Source organism: Solenopsis invicta, chromosome 1 (assembly GCF_016802725.1).
Source record: "Solenopsis invicta isolate M01_SB chromosome 1, UNIL_Sinv_3.0, whole genome shotgun sequence".
NCBI classification, from domain to species: Eukaryota; Metazoa; Arthropoda; class Insecta; order Hymenoptera; family Formicidae; genus Solenopsis; species Solenopsis invicta.
The window spans coordinates 16,604,969-16,624,624 of record NC_052664.1 but is presented as its reverse complement, the minus strand read 5'-3'; the positions used below and the strand labels follow the sequence as shown (position 1 = coordinate 16,624,624).

The window sequence follows — 19,656 nt, the reverse complement described above, 5'->3', positions numbered from 1 at the left end:
TTCAATTTGATTGTAAGATGTTTTATAAATAACAGCCAATTAATTATAGTTCACTCAACAAGTTGCATCAAATAATATGGGTATGGCGTCTGTAGCCTTTGGATTACTACAATTTTTTATAATTTATTTGATAATTGGTTGTTATTGTGGACAAAGAATAATTGATAATGGAATAAATTTTTTCGAAGATACGTAAGTATTACATTTTTAAATAGATTGTTAGTATAGCCATTAACTGTATTTTCTAAATCTTATTTAAGCAAATGTTGTGTTTATTTTTCGTACATATATTTTTAACTCTTGAACACATTTTGTCTAGGAAATTGCATTTTTTGTTTGGTTTCCCCCACTTGAATTTGAGAAGTTATAACTTTGATTGCAATTAATATTTTCAACCAGTTCTTTTTTAACGAAAATTTAACATCGCAGAAATGTGACTGCATAATGAGCGTTGCGAAAAAATGAATTTTAATGATGTTATAAATGAAAATCTATTCAGGAAAAATGAAAAATTTCTCAAAAATCTACTTAACCTTTAAAAAATTATTTGCAACAAAAAAAGCTTTTAAAAACTTTAAAATGCGGCGTTTCAATGGTACAGAGCCTTATTAAAAAATTTATGACATTTTTATTTCTTTTAAATTGTATAATTATATAACAATTAAGAAGTATATAAAATATTTTTAAGTATCTAAAATTTCAATTTTTTTCAAAAATTGTATCTTTGTCAAAAGAAATTTTAAGGACTTTACAATACGACGTTTTAAAGCTAAAAAGTCACACTTAAAAAAAAATAAATAAATATTATTGTCCTGTCGTTCGGTTTAAAATGTATAATATGTAATAAGGAGAATGTGAGGTATTTCTTGTTAACTTAATGTAAATAAAATTGAAAATGTAACTACACAAATTGATGTGTTTTATGTTCTATTTCCGATCCCATTGTGTAGCTTGAAAAAAGACTCGTTCCAATTCTAAATACAATATTATATTTCCTAAGACAACTTGTACTTCATCGCGCGTACTACACACTCTCTCGAGAGTAGACATTACGTTTTTATCTACTTAGGCTGATGAACGGCCCTCGCACGCAAGACGCCGGTGACTCTGCTGGCAATTGCGGTCCCCGCGCGCGGGCCCGTAGAATTGCGCGCAAATTAAACACTACGCTCCAACACTTGTCCAGAAGCCCGCTTCTTTAGAGCACTATACATTATTCTAACTTTAGATAGAGTGTATGCGAGTAATATACGCGAACAAATGTTTTAGAACGTATTTTTGATTTTTTAATATAAGATTTATGATACTATATTTTAAACTTTTTTTACACTCTGGTCTGAGATTCAAATTTCATAGAGGGGTTTCTCGACTCTTTTATGTGTTTAAGAGTTAAATATGAAATTAATTTAATGTTAATTTATAAAATATTTTTGATTCGTTTGACTTTAATTTATTTTAAAAAATTGTAGTTATAATGGATTATGGTATGTAGCACCGTTATCTACGCAAAAATTGTTATTATTTGTAATGCAAAGAGGAAGAGCATATTTTTCGTTAACGTTTTACGGTGTAATTGCTGCATCTTTTGACGGCTTAGTTACGGTAAAATTAAAATTTTTTTGATAATAAAAAAAATTAAATTTTAATGTTCATATAATGTATAAAATAATATTCATTTTTCAGCTCTTGAAACTGGCAATATCGTACTTCATGGTACTTAATTCAGTGCAAAAGTAGTGAGTCACCCAGCGAAATTAATTTAAAATTAATTAGATTTTTTATCAATTTAATATTGTTATATAAAAAACAATATTATAACATTGCTAATGAAAGTGAAATGTAATAATCAATGTACAATTCCAATTATAAACGTTTTTAATATTCATTGAACATAAACTTGATCAAATTAGAAGCACATTTATAGTTGTGTAACACATACATAGAACTGTTTTGAATTTATGATACTAATAGAGGTTCAAAGTAAGAAGCTCTACTTTCTTCCGCTTATGTGTTTTTTTTTCTAAATATTATTTTGGTTATAGCCCCAAAATGTATATGCAAAGACCAAAAAAATTAAGCAATTAAACGTACTAAACTGTAAGTGACGTTCGATCGTGATTATATGACGAGCTTCGTCGAGAGATTAACAACTTGTAGTAGCCTGCTTTGCGATCAAACCACACTTTTGAGAAAAAAGATAAAGAGTGAGAGCGCGCTTCGGCCCTTATGCTGCGGATGCCGGCCATGGTGGTTTCATTTAGTTTAGAGAAATCGAGTAAAGGGTGTGAAAATTGTCGAAATGGGTACTGAAGTGCTCATGATGATACTGTATCTCTCATCTTGTACATTTTGGATGATGCGAATCGATTCTGATTTAGCCTTTTTGAAGAATATACATTTTGTTTTCTAGCTACAAAACATACGAATCAAAGTCAATGTGAAGATCAATCACAAGTCATTTAGGTATATAACGGAAATTTATTCTCTCTTTTTTGTTCCTTGTATTCTTCACGATATTGCTGAGGCAATTTTTTAAACAAGTAAATATAAGAACTAAACATTGATATAACACATGAACAATAAAAATATAACAAATGAAGTTTTATATTCGTAAATTATTAAATGTAAAATAAACTATTTGTAATATTATTATTTACAAAAACAGAAACGTTTATATTTTTGTACTTAAATAATCTGAAACGACACACAGAAAGAACATTTTTGCTGAAATATAGATCTGAAATTAATTATGTTGAACCATTTAAACAATTGTATTGAATGTTTAACTTGGTTGCTAGAATATCAAAACCGTTTGCAACAATATTATCATGCTTGGGCGTCATACATAATTATTTTAGGTGCACAACATAAAATTACTTTCTGATCTGTATCTAGCTAAATTTTTAGATGTTGCAGTAAAATTGTTCTTTGCATAAACTATATATGTAAAATAAAACCATTGCACACATAAATAAAATTTAAATTATGGAAAATTTATGAGGAATATACATAAATATATTTTTTTATAGAAAATATAAAAGCGTTCTAATATGTTCTTAATTCTTGAATTATTTCATATTACTTGAACGTCTTGATATGATAAAATCAAAATTTTCCTAAAATTAATAAAGAAATTTAAAATTACAATTAAACAGCAGACATAATATTATTCAAACAACATTATTGAATGCGATTATGAAATATGAACATTCGAAAATTCCGTAGCAATTTCAATTATTGCACAAAATATGAAACATATTTTAAAAACATTGAGTAAACTAAAAATATTTTTTAAAAATTTTACATTGCATATATATTTTGTTATTTATTTTATATATATATGTATCTCGTATATATCGATGTAAAGTATTAAATAGGCTTTGTTTAATATTTAGATAAATTTATATTTATTTATATGTATTTACAAATACTTTCTTAAAATCAAATTATATTGTAAAGTTTCATTTTTTACTTTATAATGCATTTATTATTGATTTAAGAAATTAGGTCTTTATGTACTAACCTATCTGGCTCTCGTTATACAATCTCTTCAGCGTACAATAGTAAACTATGGGTGTTCCCGAATGCCGCGCACCCAAGCAGGCAGGCCCGCCGCTCCCAAGAGCGTCCCATGTGATTTTTAAAGGCTAATACTTAACACATGCGGAGTTTGTAAAATTGCTCCGTTTCATCGTATTCGCTTGACATACACATTCTGTATAATTTGATGCATGATGAGATATCTTACGACATCTCTAAGAAACTGAAACTTTTCTAACAGCTAAGAAATAAAAATTATGATTATATTTACGTGTAAGAAGAGTGTTCACATTAGACATTTAAGAAACATTATATTGAATTACGACTTGAGATAATTCAAACTAATTTGTCTATACGTTTTGTCTATATCATGAAATACATTACTTTAACGTTAAAATAGCACGGTTATTTTCTTACGACTGCTATTATATCGATCGTTAAAAATTTGCGAAATATTATTCAAAAATAAATAATATGACAATTTTTACTGCAAACGCAGTTGTGTTGCAATTCTCGTGTGAAATGTATGCTATCGTGGAACGATATTACAAGATTAATCGAATAGTTCTTAAGATGCTTGGGTTATGGCCCTATCAGCAATCATATTTCAAGCAAATACATCAAGTTCTATTTGCTAGTATTCTTTTGACATTTATTCTTGTTCAGGTATACCAAAAAAATCTGAATTTTTTACGTTATGATGAAATAACGTTTTTTAAAGGCAAGCATTAAAAGATACCTTTATTCTGTCACATTCTTTTATTTGACATTTAATATATAACTTTTTTAGTAGTACTTTTGTAATAAATCATTTTTTATCATGCCGAATAAGTATAGTCTTTAAATCATTTTTGTGACGTGATGAAAATAGTTTTATATACGTTGAATATTTACTTAAAAATTATTTACAGTAAATATGTACCTTAAGTATTGCTTCTAGTTGCTGGTATTTACAAAGCAATATAATACGAAGCTTTTTTTCATGATTATGTCTTTCGTCTTTCCTAATATTTTTGCTACAATAAAGTATTTCATTTTTATCACTAAAGCAAATAGTGTAAGTCCAACACGAGTTAAATAAATTATTTATTTGAACATTTAAAAATAATAACATTTATACATTATTATTAGTAAAGCGTATTTTAAACATAAACTTAATAAGGAAAAATGTTAATAAGGAATAAACAGTTGAAACAACTATTGGAGCAAATCCAAGATGACTGTAATTTGCTGAAGGATAAATTAGAAATTGATATTCTAGAAAATTATGCTAGCAACGTAAGACTTTTCACGCAATCTGTACTGGGTAAGGTAGAACACAATTATTAATAGTATATTTTTTACACTATGCATACAATTATTTACCTAACGTTAATTTTTTTTACTAATGAAATGGACACATTTTGATGTATATTTCAACGCTCTTTCAAAATAATTTATATATTTGAATTTAAATTGCATATATTTTCCAGGGTTTTGTTGTATTATTTTATTTATTTTTTCAACATTACAATACTTGCCGTTCATTCTTCACATATTACCGTTCAACAAATCACAATCTCTTCAGCTTCTTTCTTTTACGGAATATCTTATCATTCCGGATAAATATATTTACGTTATGATGTTACATGAATTTTTAACCATTTATGTAGGACTGGCTACAGTACTTGGCACTGGTTTGACAATTATGATATATGTAGTACATATATGTGTGCTTCTTAAAATTGCCAGGTAATATAAAATGCTCTTACTAAAACTTGCAATCATAACTTACATTAATAAATTTATACAGTTACCGAATAGAAAATATTATTGAGAGGAATATATTAGTGATATCTAGTCCGAGAAGAGAACATCTTGTTTACCGGAGGATCATACATGCGATTGTTATACATCAAAGAGCTATTGAGTCAGTATTTTTATATTTTTGTTATAAAACTTTTGAAAACTTTTTATTTATGTCGTTTTTATCTATTAAGTTTAAGGTTACATATAATTACCATTTAATACTCACAATGCTTATCGGTATATCTTGGTGTTAAATGCAATCCAAAATAAAAATTAATTGAGATTAATAAATTAATAAATAATCTGAGTTAAATAATAATTAATTTTATTATTCTTTTAACTAACAATATTTCTATGAGACATTATTATCTAGTAAATTATAAAATTTGCTATATGTCAAATAAAACTGAATTAAATACTTGTTGATAATTTTAAATGGGATTAGAATATTTTTATACGGTACGTTCAAACTTTGTAAATTTTGAATCTTTTTAAATATATGTTAACATTTAACTGTTGTGTAATATGATATTTAAATTGATAATGTATTGCAGTACGTTAAAACACATTAAAATTCTTTAATACACTTTCATCATTTTGAATCGATCGAAAAATTAATAAAATTTATATACAAATATATGTAATTTTCTAAAAATGATTATTTACACAGCAATACATTAAAGCTTGAAATCTTTAACTTCAAGCGCTATTAAATTTTTTCTCGACATTAATTCTTATATTACGTTACATTCAAGTAAACCACAAAAGTATTTACGGAAAATCAGCTTTAATTATATTATTTAAAATCATAGTATATTACATCAAGAAGAAAATTTTGTTTGTACTTTTAATAGTTTTAAAACCTGACGTTTCCTGTTTAAAATGTCTGTATGATCTCACATTTGATAATTTTTTGTAAATATTTTGCGAATGACTTGAAGTAATGCAATGCATCGCGTTATATGCCATCTAGTAAAAAATCTTTGTCGGGAAAAGAGCTCAACAGTGTTTGAATTTTAAGACTTCAAGCTTTAAAATACTTTTAAAGATTATTTTATGTAATCATGTTTCGAGTACATACAGGGTGTTTGATAAAACCTACTTATGCTCTTATGGGTTGATAGAGCAGATCCAACTGAGAAGAAAAGAAAATGGTAAAAGAAAAATCTTTTACCATTTTTCAAAATTCGCAATATTTACCGAGATAAAAATTAATAAATTAGGCAAATGAGCGCGAACTTTCCCTACCCACTACACGCGGGGACCGCCCGTCGGTTGTCAAACCAGTGGCAGCCGCGGTAGGCAGCACGGTGAGACGGATAAGACAACCATTGCTGCTTCTCTCTTTTCACCGTGCTGCGGTTACCACTGGTTTGGCGACGGGCGGTCCCTGCGTGCGGTGGGTAGGGAAAGTACGTGCCCATTTGCCGAATTTATCAATTTTTATCTCGGTAATTATTGCGAATTTTGAAAAATGGTAAAGTACTTTTCTTCTCAGTTTGATCTGCTTTAAAAACCCACGAGAGCATAAGTAGGTTTTATCAAACAACCTGTATATAAAAGTAAATATATTTAATAATAAATATGAAAAAGTGTATATATTTTGATTTAACTAATTTTTGATGGATTCGAAATGATGCTTTAATTTTAATGCAATATAGTTCCAGCTTAATATTCAATTTCTTATTAAAGGTATCATAAATTTTTCATGTCTGTTTTCCTGAAACCATTTGGTTTTCTGGTCATAATTGGGATTGGTAGTATAATTTTTGCTCTTTTTTTAGTAAGTGACAATTTTCTCTCTTCTATTTAATTTTAAATTGCTTTTTAGATAACAATTTGTTAATTATAGTTCTCTCAACAAATGGCAGCAAATAATAAAGGTATGGCGCTAGCATCTTTTGCATTAATACAAATATATTTAATTTATTTGTTTGTCAGTAACTACGGGGGACAAACAGTAATTGATAATGGAATAATTTTTTCCGAAGCTATGTGAGCATTACATTTTTATATATTATGACTACAGTCACTAACTTTATTCTCTAAGTTTTATTTGAACGAATGTTGTGTTTACTATCCAGTTATATTTTCAAACATGCAATTAATTTAGCAAATTTACAAAATATTTTTTATATTAATTTAAAATAAAATTTATTTTTAAAAATTGTAGTTATAATGGATTATGGTATGCAGCGCCATTATCTACGCAAAAATTGTTATTATTTGTAATGCAAAGAGGAAGAGCGTACCTTTCTTTAACGTTTTACAATGTAATCGTTGCATCCTTTGATGGTTTCGCTATGGTAAAATTAAGATTTCTTTGATAATAAAAAAAATTCAATTTTAATGTTCATTATTATACTGTATAGAATAATATTCACCTTCCAGCTCATGAAAATGTCAGTGTCTTACTTCATGGTGCTTAATTCTACACAAAAGTAGTGAGTCACCCAACAAAATTAATTTCCAATTAATTAGATTTTTTATTAAATTAATATTTTTGTGTAAAAAAGTACAATATTCTAACAATGATAGTGAGAGTGGAATGCGGTAATTAATGCACAATTCAATTATAAATTTTTTTATAACGTTTATTAGATATAAAATTGATCAAATTAGAAACACATTTATGTGTAACACATGCATAAAGATTTGTTGAATATATGATACTATTGGAGCCGCATGGCAAAGGTACTCTACTTTCTTTCGTGTTTTTTTTTTTACACTATTTTGATGATAGTTTTGAAATATATATGCAAATATAAAAAAATTGCACATTTTAATACATTTAATTGTTTATAACTTTATTAATGATGAGAAAGAGCAATAATCTTGATCTTCTTAAAGATTAAAGTCAAGGTAAAGATCAGTCGGAAGTCTGAATGTAAAAGAAATTTACTTTTTTATTTGTTTTCTATTTGTACTTTTTATGATATTGCTGGGGCAGTGCTTTTAACAAATATATATGAAAACTTTTTGTATCGAAATTTTAACTATTATTGATATAAGCGGAACTAAAATTTATAATATATATACTTATACGTTCAAATAATATATAAACAAGCTGAATTTAAAAAAATTTTTTGAATTGCACATATTTTTTCAAACGTATATGTTTAATATATAATGATTACAATTTTAATCCTTTGTTCACATATATTTTCTGGCCCCTTTTCTACACACGTTTGAGATGCGATGCTTCGAATTTTCTTTTATGAGTACAAAAGTGTTCTTTAATGACTTTTATGTACTTGTATATATGTTCATGAATATCTGTAGTACAACTAAATCGCTAATTTATCATTTTAGGAACCACGAACATGACAAGTTAATAATAGATTTATAATATAGATTTTTATGTATGTATTTTAATATCTCTAAAATGATTTATATAATTGTTTAAAACATATTTAAAATGTGAACAAACTATTTTAAAATTAATTAATTTTTAAAAATTAAAAAGTTGTAAGTACATAAATTATAATTAATTATAGTGATTTTTATTTTTCAAAGAAATTTATAGAACAATATTGTCCAATTATATATACAACGGTTGATATTATAACCTTCTACGAACATTCTAATAATAAATTCAATAAATGGTAAATTTTCTATTTCCAAACATTTTTGTTTTTAACATACATTTTAATTAGTATTCAATTAAATTATTTTAATGACTTTTTTATTTCATTGGTTGATTGATTTTTGTTTGTAGACTTTTTAATATTTGATATTTGACTTTTTTATTTTATTAATTTTTGTTTGTAGAGCCTTTTCTCATTTTGATTTACAATTAATTTATATTATGTCTGTTTTTTAATCCATACATGGTTTTTTAATCCATACATGGATTTACAATCCATAATTGAGAAAGTGTAGTTTCTTTAAAATTTTTTTGATATAATCTGGAAGTCAACAGCAGAAATATATAAATTATCCTTTTATATACTTTTGCAATTAGAATGATTTCAATGTTATCTGCGAATATCTGCGAATATTCTGCGAACGTTATTTGAGTTTTGAAGAAAAATGAGAAAGAATTGTCTCTCTTCTCCCCCATCCACACATGTGTGCGTACAACTGCACGCAAATGTAAATTGATATTTCAGGTCATAACTATGTGTTTTATTTTTCACCAATAACAATTATTATAAGCATTTTTGTAACATGCTGCAAAAAATACTATTTTGCCTAAATTTTATCTGTGAATTTTCTAAACTGTATCGCTTTTGAAAATACTAAATTTATGAATTAAAAATGTAAAGTATCATCAATTAATATTGAAAAAGGACCAAATATATAATAATTATTGAATAATGAAATAGTAAGTTATATTTAATTTTTGAAAATGTTATTAGTATGCAGAAAGTAAGATTTAACTTATTTGTTTGACTTTATTACTCATTTCTTATTTATTTTATATTTCTTCTCATTGAATGTAGCTCATATTAAGTAAAAATATAAAATATTAATGAGATGCGATTTAGGCGATCGATACATAGTTAGCTATTATCTCTTAAGAATGTTTCTTTCATTTAACAATATAAATTACCTGTTACCGTACAATCTATATCTATAGATGCTTATATGCAAACGTACAATGATTTATCTTGCGACATTTGCTATATTCTAAATTTACAGACTATATAGTTTGAATAATAATAAATAATATATATAAATATATTATTCAATGCGATTAATTAATATTTACTTAATAAGTAAATAAACATCTTTCAATACCATACAATCTGAAGAATCGCTTTCTCGTGAAAAGATAACTATACTGTGTGTACTGGTCAACTGTTCAACCGTGAATGCCACTTTTATTCAATAAATGGCAAAGATGACTGCGTTTGCGCGAACTGGAAGGAAAAAATCTATTTTTCCCCTCGAGAGTATATTTCTTATCGTTTCTATTTAATGTGACGATGAATTATCATTATATGTAATTTCTTTAATGTCACATTATTTACCTATGTTTCCGCGCAAAGTTAAAAGATCTATTATCGAAATTGACCTACACGTTATTTACTTTCTCTTGCTGAATACAGAAAATGTTTCAGTTTAAGAGATATTGGATACTAATATCATCTTGAGTAACAGTGTATTAAGAGCTAACAAACTAGAAAAAACAGTTCACTTACATCAACTGAGGAAAGGAAAAAAAAACAAGATAAATTTTTTTTATTCTGTACTTACGCACACATATGTAGTTTCAACGTACAATCAAAATGAATTTGTTTGAAAGTCGTTATTTTAATCTCAACCGTCTTCTCATGTCATTAATTGGTCTATGGCCTTATCAAAAGCTAGAATCCAGAAGAATTAAAATGATTTTTATATCGTTTTTCATGGCAATAGGTGTAATTGCACAGGTATATCTTTCATTATAAGTATATTTTGTTTATGTTCTTATATTGTTTATACTTATTATTTTCTTTAATTATGTATAAGATTTCTTTAGATCATATATATATCTAATTTTCTTTAAGGATTTTTAATAAAAAAACTTATTTACAAATATAATAATAATATGATAAAATTATTATTGTACAATATTTATATATGTACAGGATTCAAGATGATATAAAAGTGATTCTTAACGTTAATAAATATTAAACAATATTGCTTTCAGTTGCTGAGCTTTGTTACGATTGAATACAGTAGGGATCTTCTTACAAAAGTATTTTCCTTCTCTTTTATTATTCTTATCTGCACTATAAAATATAATATGCTATATTTCAAATCGGAACAAGTAAGTTAATGAATAAAATTTTTTAAAATATAAAATGTAAAATAATAACGTACAATATAAATGGAAAAATTATTCGGAATTATTTATTATTCAAATATAATGATATTTACTTGATTCCGATTGGCATTTGTAATATTTTGCACATTGTTAGTACTGTTGCGGTTTTAATGTCTTTGTTATCACAATAGTATTTTTGTTTAAATAAATTATTACGTATATGTAATTTACATGGATAATAAAATTAACTGTTGCAAAAAATTATGGTATTTAATTGATAGGTAAAGTATCTTTTCGAACAAATTCTATATGATTGGCACGCTTTCACTGATGCAGAAGAAATGAAAATAATACAAAAATACGCGAATAAAGGGAGATCATTGACTATTTATACTGGACGTAAGAATAAAACTTGTTTTATAAAAATTTGCGATTATTTGTTACTTTTATTTTATTACAATTAAAAAATATGTATTACATCTTGCTATTATTATTTTCGCAATATTATCAATAGCTTGTTCATAATAGTTTATTTTTGTAATATTTTACGCAAATATAAAATAAAAATTATGTTAAATGTCCATTAAAACAATTAATAGTTAATATCTTTTTAAATTAATTATTTTAATATATTATTGATATTTATAATATTATTATTTACTAACTTTAGTTGTTATATATATTGGCATCCTGGTATTCATTGTATTATTTTTCATACCGGACATTCTCGATATTGTAACACCATTGAATGAGCCTCGGCGTCATCAACTGCCAGTCACGATTGAAACCCTTTTCGACCAGGAAAAACATTTTCTTTTTATCGTTTTAAATTTTTTTATAATTACTTTTGTAATGTTAACTGTATTATGGACTATTGAAACGTTATATATGATGTGCATACAACACGCTTGCGGATTATTGAAACTTACTAGGTAAGATATTCGTTATTGTAAAGTATTCTGCTATTGTACTATCATTTTCTGAATTGATTTAAATTATGCGTTTGACATTACTTTAGCTATCGTATTTTGAACGCATTCGACAATCGATTACAACAGATAAGTATACCCAACAAAAAATTAAAGTGCACCATCTGTATTAAATTGTCTAAAGCTATCAAGATTCACAGACGATCCATAGAGTGCGTATTGATTAAATTAAAAATTAAATTAATATTTTATGCATATAACATTTTCAAAGATTGCTTAATATATTTAAATAATGCTTTGTATATGCACTCGATTTTATTTGAAAGCATGTATTCTTGAACTGATTAAAATTAATATTCTGGAAGAAGATTAGATATATATGTTTATACATTACACACATATATACTTTTTATAAATTATTTATACATAATAGAAAATTCACAAGATTTGTACCCGGGAAAAATTTGTCATATATAATCATATATAATTATGTATAATTATACAATATATAGACATATACACATCCTATATAGAAAAAAATTTTTATATATAATTATATATAGTGGACATATTTTATATAGAATTATATATAAAAATTTTTTTTGGGCACGTTTATAATTTGTTTTCATTTATTCAAGGTTCATCGAATGTTTATGCTCTACTTTTTCTGTTTCCTACTTTATTCTGTGCGTGTTTATAGTAGCTTCTTTAAGTATTAATTTATTTGAAGTAAGTAAAACTTATTGTATTAATGATCTCCAACAATTTCTTTCTAATTAACAAGAATCATATCTTTTGCTTTATCGTAGTTTTTAAAAGCAGTTGAATCAAAACATACGAGCCAAGCGATTCATATTGGTATGTTCGTTTATGCTCATTTAGTTTATATATTTTGGATTAACTATTTTGGTCAAGCCTTAATAGACAATAGTGCTGACGTATTTACACAGACGTAAGTATCACATTAAAAATGTGTAGCCTACGTATTTTAATAAATAAAATAAAATATTTGTCATATAATAAAAATTAATTACACAGGTTTCTACATGATACTGTGATTTAGAAAATAAAGTTTCAGTAATTATGTATTATGAGGGGACTCAGTTTCGATCATCTTGACCTTGACATCTCAAGGTTGATGTCAAAGTTATCACCTGATCTTTAGGAGATTTTAACGGTCGCTCGTTATTTACTGTGGATGTAAAGGATTCTCGTCTTCCCACAGAGAGGGCGAAAACCCTCCAGGAGAATTTTACTTGCTAAGAAATACACATTTACATTATCGACTTTATTTGTTAATAATTTTTTGACGAATAATGAGTGACGGCTAAAAATCTTTTGAAGGCTATTGAGGGTGATGACTTTTACAACATATGTCAAGGTTAAGATAATCGGAACTGGGTCCCTTATAAAACATAATTACTAAGTTTTTAATATTTTTTTTTATTTTCTGGATGCTGCAAGTAAAAATATTTTACCGCATCAGAGTAACAAAAAAGAAAATAAAGAGAAATTGAAAATTTCTAAAAACGCATTTAAAGGCATTTTTGAAACTTTGTAGTCGATATAACTGATGTTCTCTAGGCAAGGCTCAAATTAATGCTCAAACATTGTTAGAACTTAATATAAAAATAACGAATCATTTATCACAGGCACCATTGCACTTCAGGCACGCTTTTTTATAAGTTGATGTACACTCGCAGTATTAAGTACGATTATTGCCATTTTGCGGTCCATTGCAAAAACATAGTAAACATTTCAATAGTAGATTTAATAGATAGAAAAGCTTTTCTTATAATAAAAACATTTTTTTATTTGTTTATTTAACAATTATTGTTTAAACAATAATTTTAAAAAGTAACGATTTTCTCAAAAATAATTTCGCATAATTCTATTATACGAAAAAAGTTATGTAAGTTGCATGTCTTGTAAAATTTTTCACAAAATATGAAATTATGTGAAACGTCATCATAAGTGTATCGTTTCGTATTAGGACTGTATAGAACAATTGTTTTACTTGACACTGTGCGACTGTACTCATCTCTGAAAATAAAGCGCGCCAAAGGTTCAATGATACTGGCAGTAAAAAATTCAATAATGTGATATTAAAGTACAATATTTAAACATTATTTTAAACCTTTTTCGAAATAAAATCAAAGTCGATAAATTTTTAAAAATAATCAAAAACGCGTTTTTGGAGCATTTCAATTACTTTTTTCTCATAAACTTAGTGATAGAGCATTTCTACTTGAGCGGATTTGGATTTGGTGCACGAAAAAGCTATAGAAAATTACTTATTCAAATTATAAAAAAGTCAAATTTTGCAGATGTTATTTATGTTTACAGTTATAATGTAAAATGGTATATGGTATCAACACATATTCAAAAAAAGATCTTATTCATACTACACAGGTCTGCAAAGGACATCATGTTTGATGTTGGCAATATATTTACATTCTCGTTGGACGGAGTTGCTTTGGTAATCATTTTGTTATGAATAAATGTCTTTAAATGAAAATAAATATTTTGGATACGTATATATATTTAACACAAATAATGCATAAATTTTGTTGTTACAGCTTATTAACAAATCTTTGTCATATTCTATGCTACTCTATTCTACACGGGCATGATTTATATTGACTTGGCAAAAATGACTACGATCTATATATCTTTTTTATACTTTAAAAAACTGTGCTATCACGTAATAAAACTTATTTCAGCATGATACTAAATTTTTCATTATTGTTTATTATTTAGCAATTTTTCTTATTATTTATTACAATGAAATACAATAGTTTATTTTATTTTTGTTGGCAATAAATTTATAAATCGCAAATATAGAAACCTGAGATTTTTATAATTTTTCAATATAGTCTTCTGCTTTATTATGTAGCAATACGTTGCTAAATTTTTGAAAGATGTCGGACTTTTAGACATTGTTTTGAATCAATGTTCTCAAAAGTTAGCATTCTTTTGTAGCAAGTATGCTATCAATGTAATGCGAAAGCGTTTACCTTTGAGGGACTTTCCGGCAGATAATTCGAAAGAACAGACTGCAGTTGCTGGAATTGTATCCGATTCTCTCTTACATGATAATGCTCGTTGTCAAACCAAATTTAGTTTTACCGATGGCAATGAGAACTTCTGGAAATCCACTATACTCACTTAACGCAAGTTCATGCGACTTGGACCTTTTCCCGAAGATAAAGAATCTCTCCGAGGCAAGCACTTTCAAATCGTTGGCAGTATATTTTTTGTCATAGATCTCTCTCTGAACACTGAAAAGACACTAGCCAGAAACGATAATGTAAACGGTGTTTGCCGTCTTCCAAAAATTAGCATATCACGTATCATTGGTAAAGCGGGAGACTATGTTGAGAGATTATAAAATTCTCACGTTTTTACGTTCCCAATTTACAAATTTAATATTACCAGCACAAATAAAATAAATTATGTATGTTTTTCTTACTGTTTGTTTTTAACACAACACTCAAATGTCCTTCATTCGTGTATGGTATTTTCTTAAAATGCACTTTCAGCTTGTCAAAGCTAATTTCAAATATAATAGTTTTGTACGTATCTTCTCCAGCTTGGTAATATATTTGTGAAACATGTGTCTCTGGAAGGAAGACTATAACGCAACGTGCGATCTGCTGCACGAACGGCTATGAAAATTTTTTGTTGCATTGCGCGTGCGTAAAAATTCTATAACTGCTATCGGTTTTACCCGTGGGGAAAGCACCAGTGGTTACCTTAAACGTATAATTTAGTTGTTTCATGTAATCTCTTGATGGTCTTTTGGTAGAGTACAATGCATACAGTCGATAGTCGAATGACACATTTAATCTTATTTTGAAAATTGTTTCGTAGTAAGATAATTTATAAATTGTTCTCTTGGTATCAGATTTTTCGTAATGTCACCTATTATCATCGTTATAATGCGGAAAATGTATGCAATAAATTGTAATAGCTACTAAAATATTCCGGTAATGTGGTAGAATGGTAGGGCCGCGTGATCTTTGCAAATCTGCTCGCACAAAACCGCAGCATTCGACAATCGGAATGGATTTCTTCAACAACGAGTACTATTTCATTCGACATTTAATGGAGTCGATAGGCCTGTGGCCTTATGAAAAGCCAAAACGTCGGATCATTCGAGCGCTCTGCGTGTCTTGCGTTCTCATTCAAGCTGTACTACTGCAGGTATCTGTGATCATTGGCATGTATTCTATTACTCCAAAAAGAACGAATCCATACAGTCATTTGAGCTTATTGTTAGTGAATCTACGGACCTGAGCTCAATCTTCTAACGTTCACAAACATTTACACATTATATATATTCACATATATAAATTTTTTGTAACAAATAACGTAATAAATATGTGAAAAAAGTAGAAACAAAATACAACAAAACTTAAGAATAATGAAAAAAGTAAGGATAAGGACAAGATTTACATATGTATTTTAATAGTAAACGTAGTAAAACAATTAAAGTTGAGTAGAGCAGTTAATTAAAATAGAATAGTTTTATTTTTATTTGTATCAATTAAATCAGTGTTCATATGTGCTTTATACATTTATCAAAAATATGTGAGATTTTTAAAACAAATTTAAAAGTATAAAAACAAATATCAAATTGTAGAAAGTGAATTTTCGAGTAACTTACAAATTATAAGTTAAATTGATAAGTGAGTTACAAAATTATTGATTGTAAGTAAACAAAGGGTTCAAAAATTTCATTATGAAAAGACATTGTGGATTATTTAATTCTGAAAGATTACTGTGTATACAATAGAAAACATAAAAATATATATAAATTATATATATATAAATTATATATAGATTACAACGTATATAAGTTTAGTATAGATTTGCAGACACACGTGAAATGTACACTTTATATTAATGTTTAATTTCTAATTACATTAACGTTTGATTGCACAAAATTGATATTCTTGATTGAAATAAGAATTTTGTTTTTAGTTGGCAACGTTTATCACGCACGAATATACTACATTGCTATTTCTTGAAGTCTTCTCATTTAATTTTGTTTTTATAATTGTTGTTATGAAATATATTATAGTGTATTTTAATTTTAATCACGTAAGTCATTTGAATCTATTTTAAGAAATTGATTAGAAGCAGTTTTATGAAATACCTGTTTAATTGCTCTTTGATCATAATCGTAGGTGAAGAATCTGCTTGATCAAATTCAATATGATTGGAACTTGGTAAAAAACGTAGACGAACGTTTTTTGATCACATTGTCATTTTGGATCAGGAATGTGGACAATAATGCTACAAAAATTTGGTGTAGGTTAGGCTAGGTTACATTTTTATTCTTCTAATACATGTCAAGGTTAAGAGGATACTAAAGTACCGTGAATTACCAAACTTTTATATCATCTAAATATCTTCGAATTGGCCTTACAGAATCACTTTATCTAGAATTGAAATACGAGTAAAAAAAAGAGATGCACAGATTAATTTTACAAGAAAATCGAACAAAAAGTAAATAAACGATTAAAAATTTATTTGTATAGCCGGCACCTGAGGTTAACTTTACCTTAATACAGAAGTTCTGTAACTCGTACGTACAAAATGATAGCAGAGCGCCCTTCAGAAAACATACATGAATAACACTGACCGTGTGAAATTATGACTAAACACCTAACAAAAAAGATGTCTTAATGAATTTGTACTGCATGCAAATTTCGCTCAGCGAAGCTAAACTGTCGTAAACAGAACTGTAATGGTGTTCAACAGTAGTTGATAGGTCTTTTCGCAGATAGCGATATAATCGAAAAACAAAGACAGACCTATGCGTTGGACAAAGAGCGACAGCCTAGTCTCGCTCGAAAAATAATCTGCAATACCGACGACGTCGAGAAAGTTCTCCCGTTACTTTAGCATCCTCTTGAGATCATCGGAACGAAGTCCGCTATTTGATATATTTACCTATACCTAGCGAAATTGATTTTGTCCTTCGGAAAATTTTCCAAACTGAGAAGTGATCATCTTTCTACATACTTGCAGTTTATGATTAATGTAACGATTAGAGCTTATTGGTTGTAAATATATAGAAAGATAGCGCCTTCTCAGTTTGGAAAATTTTCAGAGGGACAGAATCATTTTCGCTGGGTGTACTTTTCTTGCAAAGTGCGATATATCGGAAAATTTTAAAGTATGATTTTATCACAAAAAACACAAAACAAAAAAAACAGGAGTAAAATAATTTTTTGTTTCAGATTATTTGTATGGCACTGTCTTATTGTATCTTTATGTACTTGACTCATAAACAATAATTATACAATGTATTTATGGCAGTAAGTGCAATTGTCACAAAATCGATGTCCGAATAGCATTACTAGTAACAAAACAAAGAATGGAATTACTTAATTATAAAATTAAAAATACAAACTAATATAATTGTTTCATAACTTTTATCATTTCTTCAGAAAAATAATTATTTTGTGTATTATAATGGCCAGCTTATACAATTTTAATATTTAATAAATGTCTATATTACACGTCACTCTTCTTATCTACACATTTTATACAATTTAAACAATTTATTTTTATTAACAAAAATTGTCTTGGCAAATATTTTTAAGCTATATGAATAATAACAAAGCATCTGAGCACGTTAAATGCGGTTTTTAAGACTAACTTATGATAATTGATAGCCCGAGAAATGAAAATAATAGAACGCAATAGATATCCATATGTCGCATATACGCATAGACATCTATATGTCGCCTATACGCGGAACAAACACAAAACATGTTTGTTCGCGTACTCTTTTGCTTCTACGAAAAATGTTACTTATTATATTTCAAAAATAATCAAGGATATGTATATGCAATCGATTTATGTAATGGTTTTTTAGTTGTATCAATGAAGAATTTTATTTGAGTAATTTTATTTATTTAGTATAATAGTTTTATAACAAATTGCATCATAGTGAAAAACCATCAAAATATCAGAACAATATTTTCCGCATTGCTTAGATTTTCTAATCTGTTGTTTAAAATCTCTAAGAGTTTTGCACTTAAAACAAGATAAGTATACTTTTGGGGAAAGAAAAAATGAAAATTCTAAATGCAAAAAGTGCAAATAGCACGAACAAGCTTAATGTTTAATTGTGAGTATTATATTTTGCAATATAGTAGTTACTTCAAATATAATGGATGATAAAAGTACACAAAATATCTGAGAATATAGCATCTGCGTCAGAAATTTATACTGTTTGTTTGACTTACATTAATTTTGGTGTGGTGTAAAATTTTATGGCACACATAAAATCTAAATGCATAGTTGTTTAATTAAAAGAGAAACAAATACGATGTTAATAACAATTGTTAACTATTTTAGTAAGGAAGTTAATCGTATTATTTTTATTAGTTTAAATTGCAATATAGAAATTTTTTTTAAATTAATGAATTAACTGTTTTTATATAAAGAATTTATTAAAAATATTTTAATCATTATTCTTTTGTAACGAAAGACTAAATGATATAAGGCAAATATTGAAAGTATTTGTACAACCATACTAAAAAAAGGAATTGCGAAAGTGTGTAATCAACTTACGATCAATATCATATTTTAAGTTATGCACCCTCTTGCGTTTATAATAAATGT

The 19,656-nt window shown here is 27.0% G+C and overlaps 5 protein-coding genes across 10 annotated transcripts in view; 4 read left to right on the top strand and 1 right to left on the bottom strand.

Moving 5' to 3' along the window:
• Positions 1 to 2,662, top strand: part of LOC113003319 — a 28,853-nt gene extending 26,191 nt beyond the window's left edge. Inside the window, exons 7-9 of the mRNA XM_039455309.1 lie at positions 50 to 192; positions 1,470 to 1,602; positions 1,684 to 2,662. Of these exons, the coding sequence (XP_039311243.1) occupies positions 50 to 192; positions 1,470 to 1,602; positions 1,684 to 1,737 (330 nt within the window). The 3' untranslated portion in view covers positions 1,738 to 2,662. The remainder of the gene's footprint in view (positions 1 to 49; positions 193 to 1,469; positions 1,603 to 1,683) is intronic.
• Positions 1 to 19,656, bottom strand: part of LOC120359144 — a 325,906-nt gene that overhangs the window by 26,588 nt on the left and 279,662 nt on the right. Inside the window, exons 1-2 of one of the 2 annotated variants that reach the window (XR_005575952.1) lie at positions 4,463 to 4,598; positions 3,524 to 3,781 (exon numbers count right to left, since the gene is read on the bottom strand). The exons of the other annotated variant lie outside the window; for it this stretch is intronic. The gene's annotated coding sequence lies outside the window, so the exon portion shown is untranslated. Of the gene's footprint in view, positions 1 to 3,523; positions 3,782 to 4,462; positions 4,599 to 19,656 lie in introns of those variants that run through there. 2 annotated transcript variants of the gene reach the window in all.
• The window catches only part of LOC105195935 (mannosyl-oligosaccharide 1,2-alpha-mannosidase IA), a 693,708-nt gene that overhangs the window by 404,208 nt on the left and 269,844 nt on the right, over positions 1 to 19,656 (top strand). The window lies entirely within an intron of this gene.
• LOC120359119 lies at positions 4,675 to 8,945 on the top strand. 2 transcript variants are annotated; one of them, XM_039455575.1, is made up of 8 exons: positions 4,675 to 4,846; positions 5,013 to 5,271; positions 5,333 to 5,449; positions 7,021 to 7,111; positions 7,181 to 7,323; positions 7,502 to 7,634; positions 7,720 to 7,772; positions 7,930 to 8,945. In XM_039455575.1, coding segments are annotated over exons 1-8 (936 nt in total). In that variant the 5' UTR covers positions 4,675 to 4,707; the 3' UTR covers positions 7,931 to 8,945. The 2 variants fall into 2 exon arrangements, with proteins under 2 accessions (XP_039311509.1, XP_039311502.1); XM_039455568.1 differs by having other exon boundaries at positions 7,720 to 8,938.
• On the top strand, positions 9,376 to 14,742 carry LOC105197956. 2 transcript variants are annotated; one of them, XM_039455408.1, is made up of 9 exons: positions 9,376 to 10,706; positions 10,967 to 11,014; positions 11,365 to 11,482; positions 11,754 to 12,015; positions 12,102 to 12,224; positions 12,651 to 12,741; positions 12,822 to 12,964; positions 14,359 to 14,491; positions 14,592 to 14,742. In XM_039455408.1, the coding sequence occupies exons 1-9, from the start codon at positions 10,563 to 10,565 to the stop codon at positions 14,643 to 14,645; spliced, it is 1,116 nt and encodes a 371-aa protein (XP_039311342.1). In that variant the 5' UTR covers positions 9,376 to 10,562; the 3' UTR covers positions 14,646 to 14,742. The 2 variants fall into 2 exon arrangements, with proteins under 2 accessions (XP_039311342.1, XP_039311336.1); XM_039455402.1 differs by having other exon boundaries at positions 10,967 to 11,086.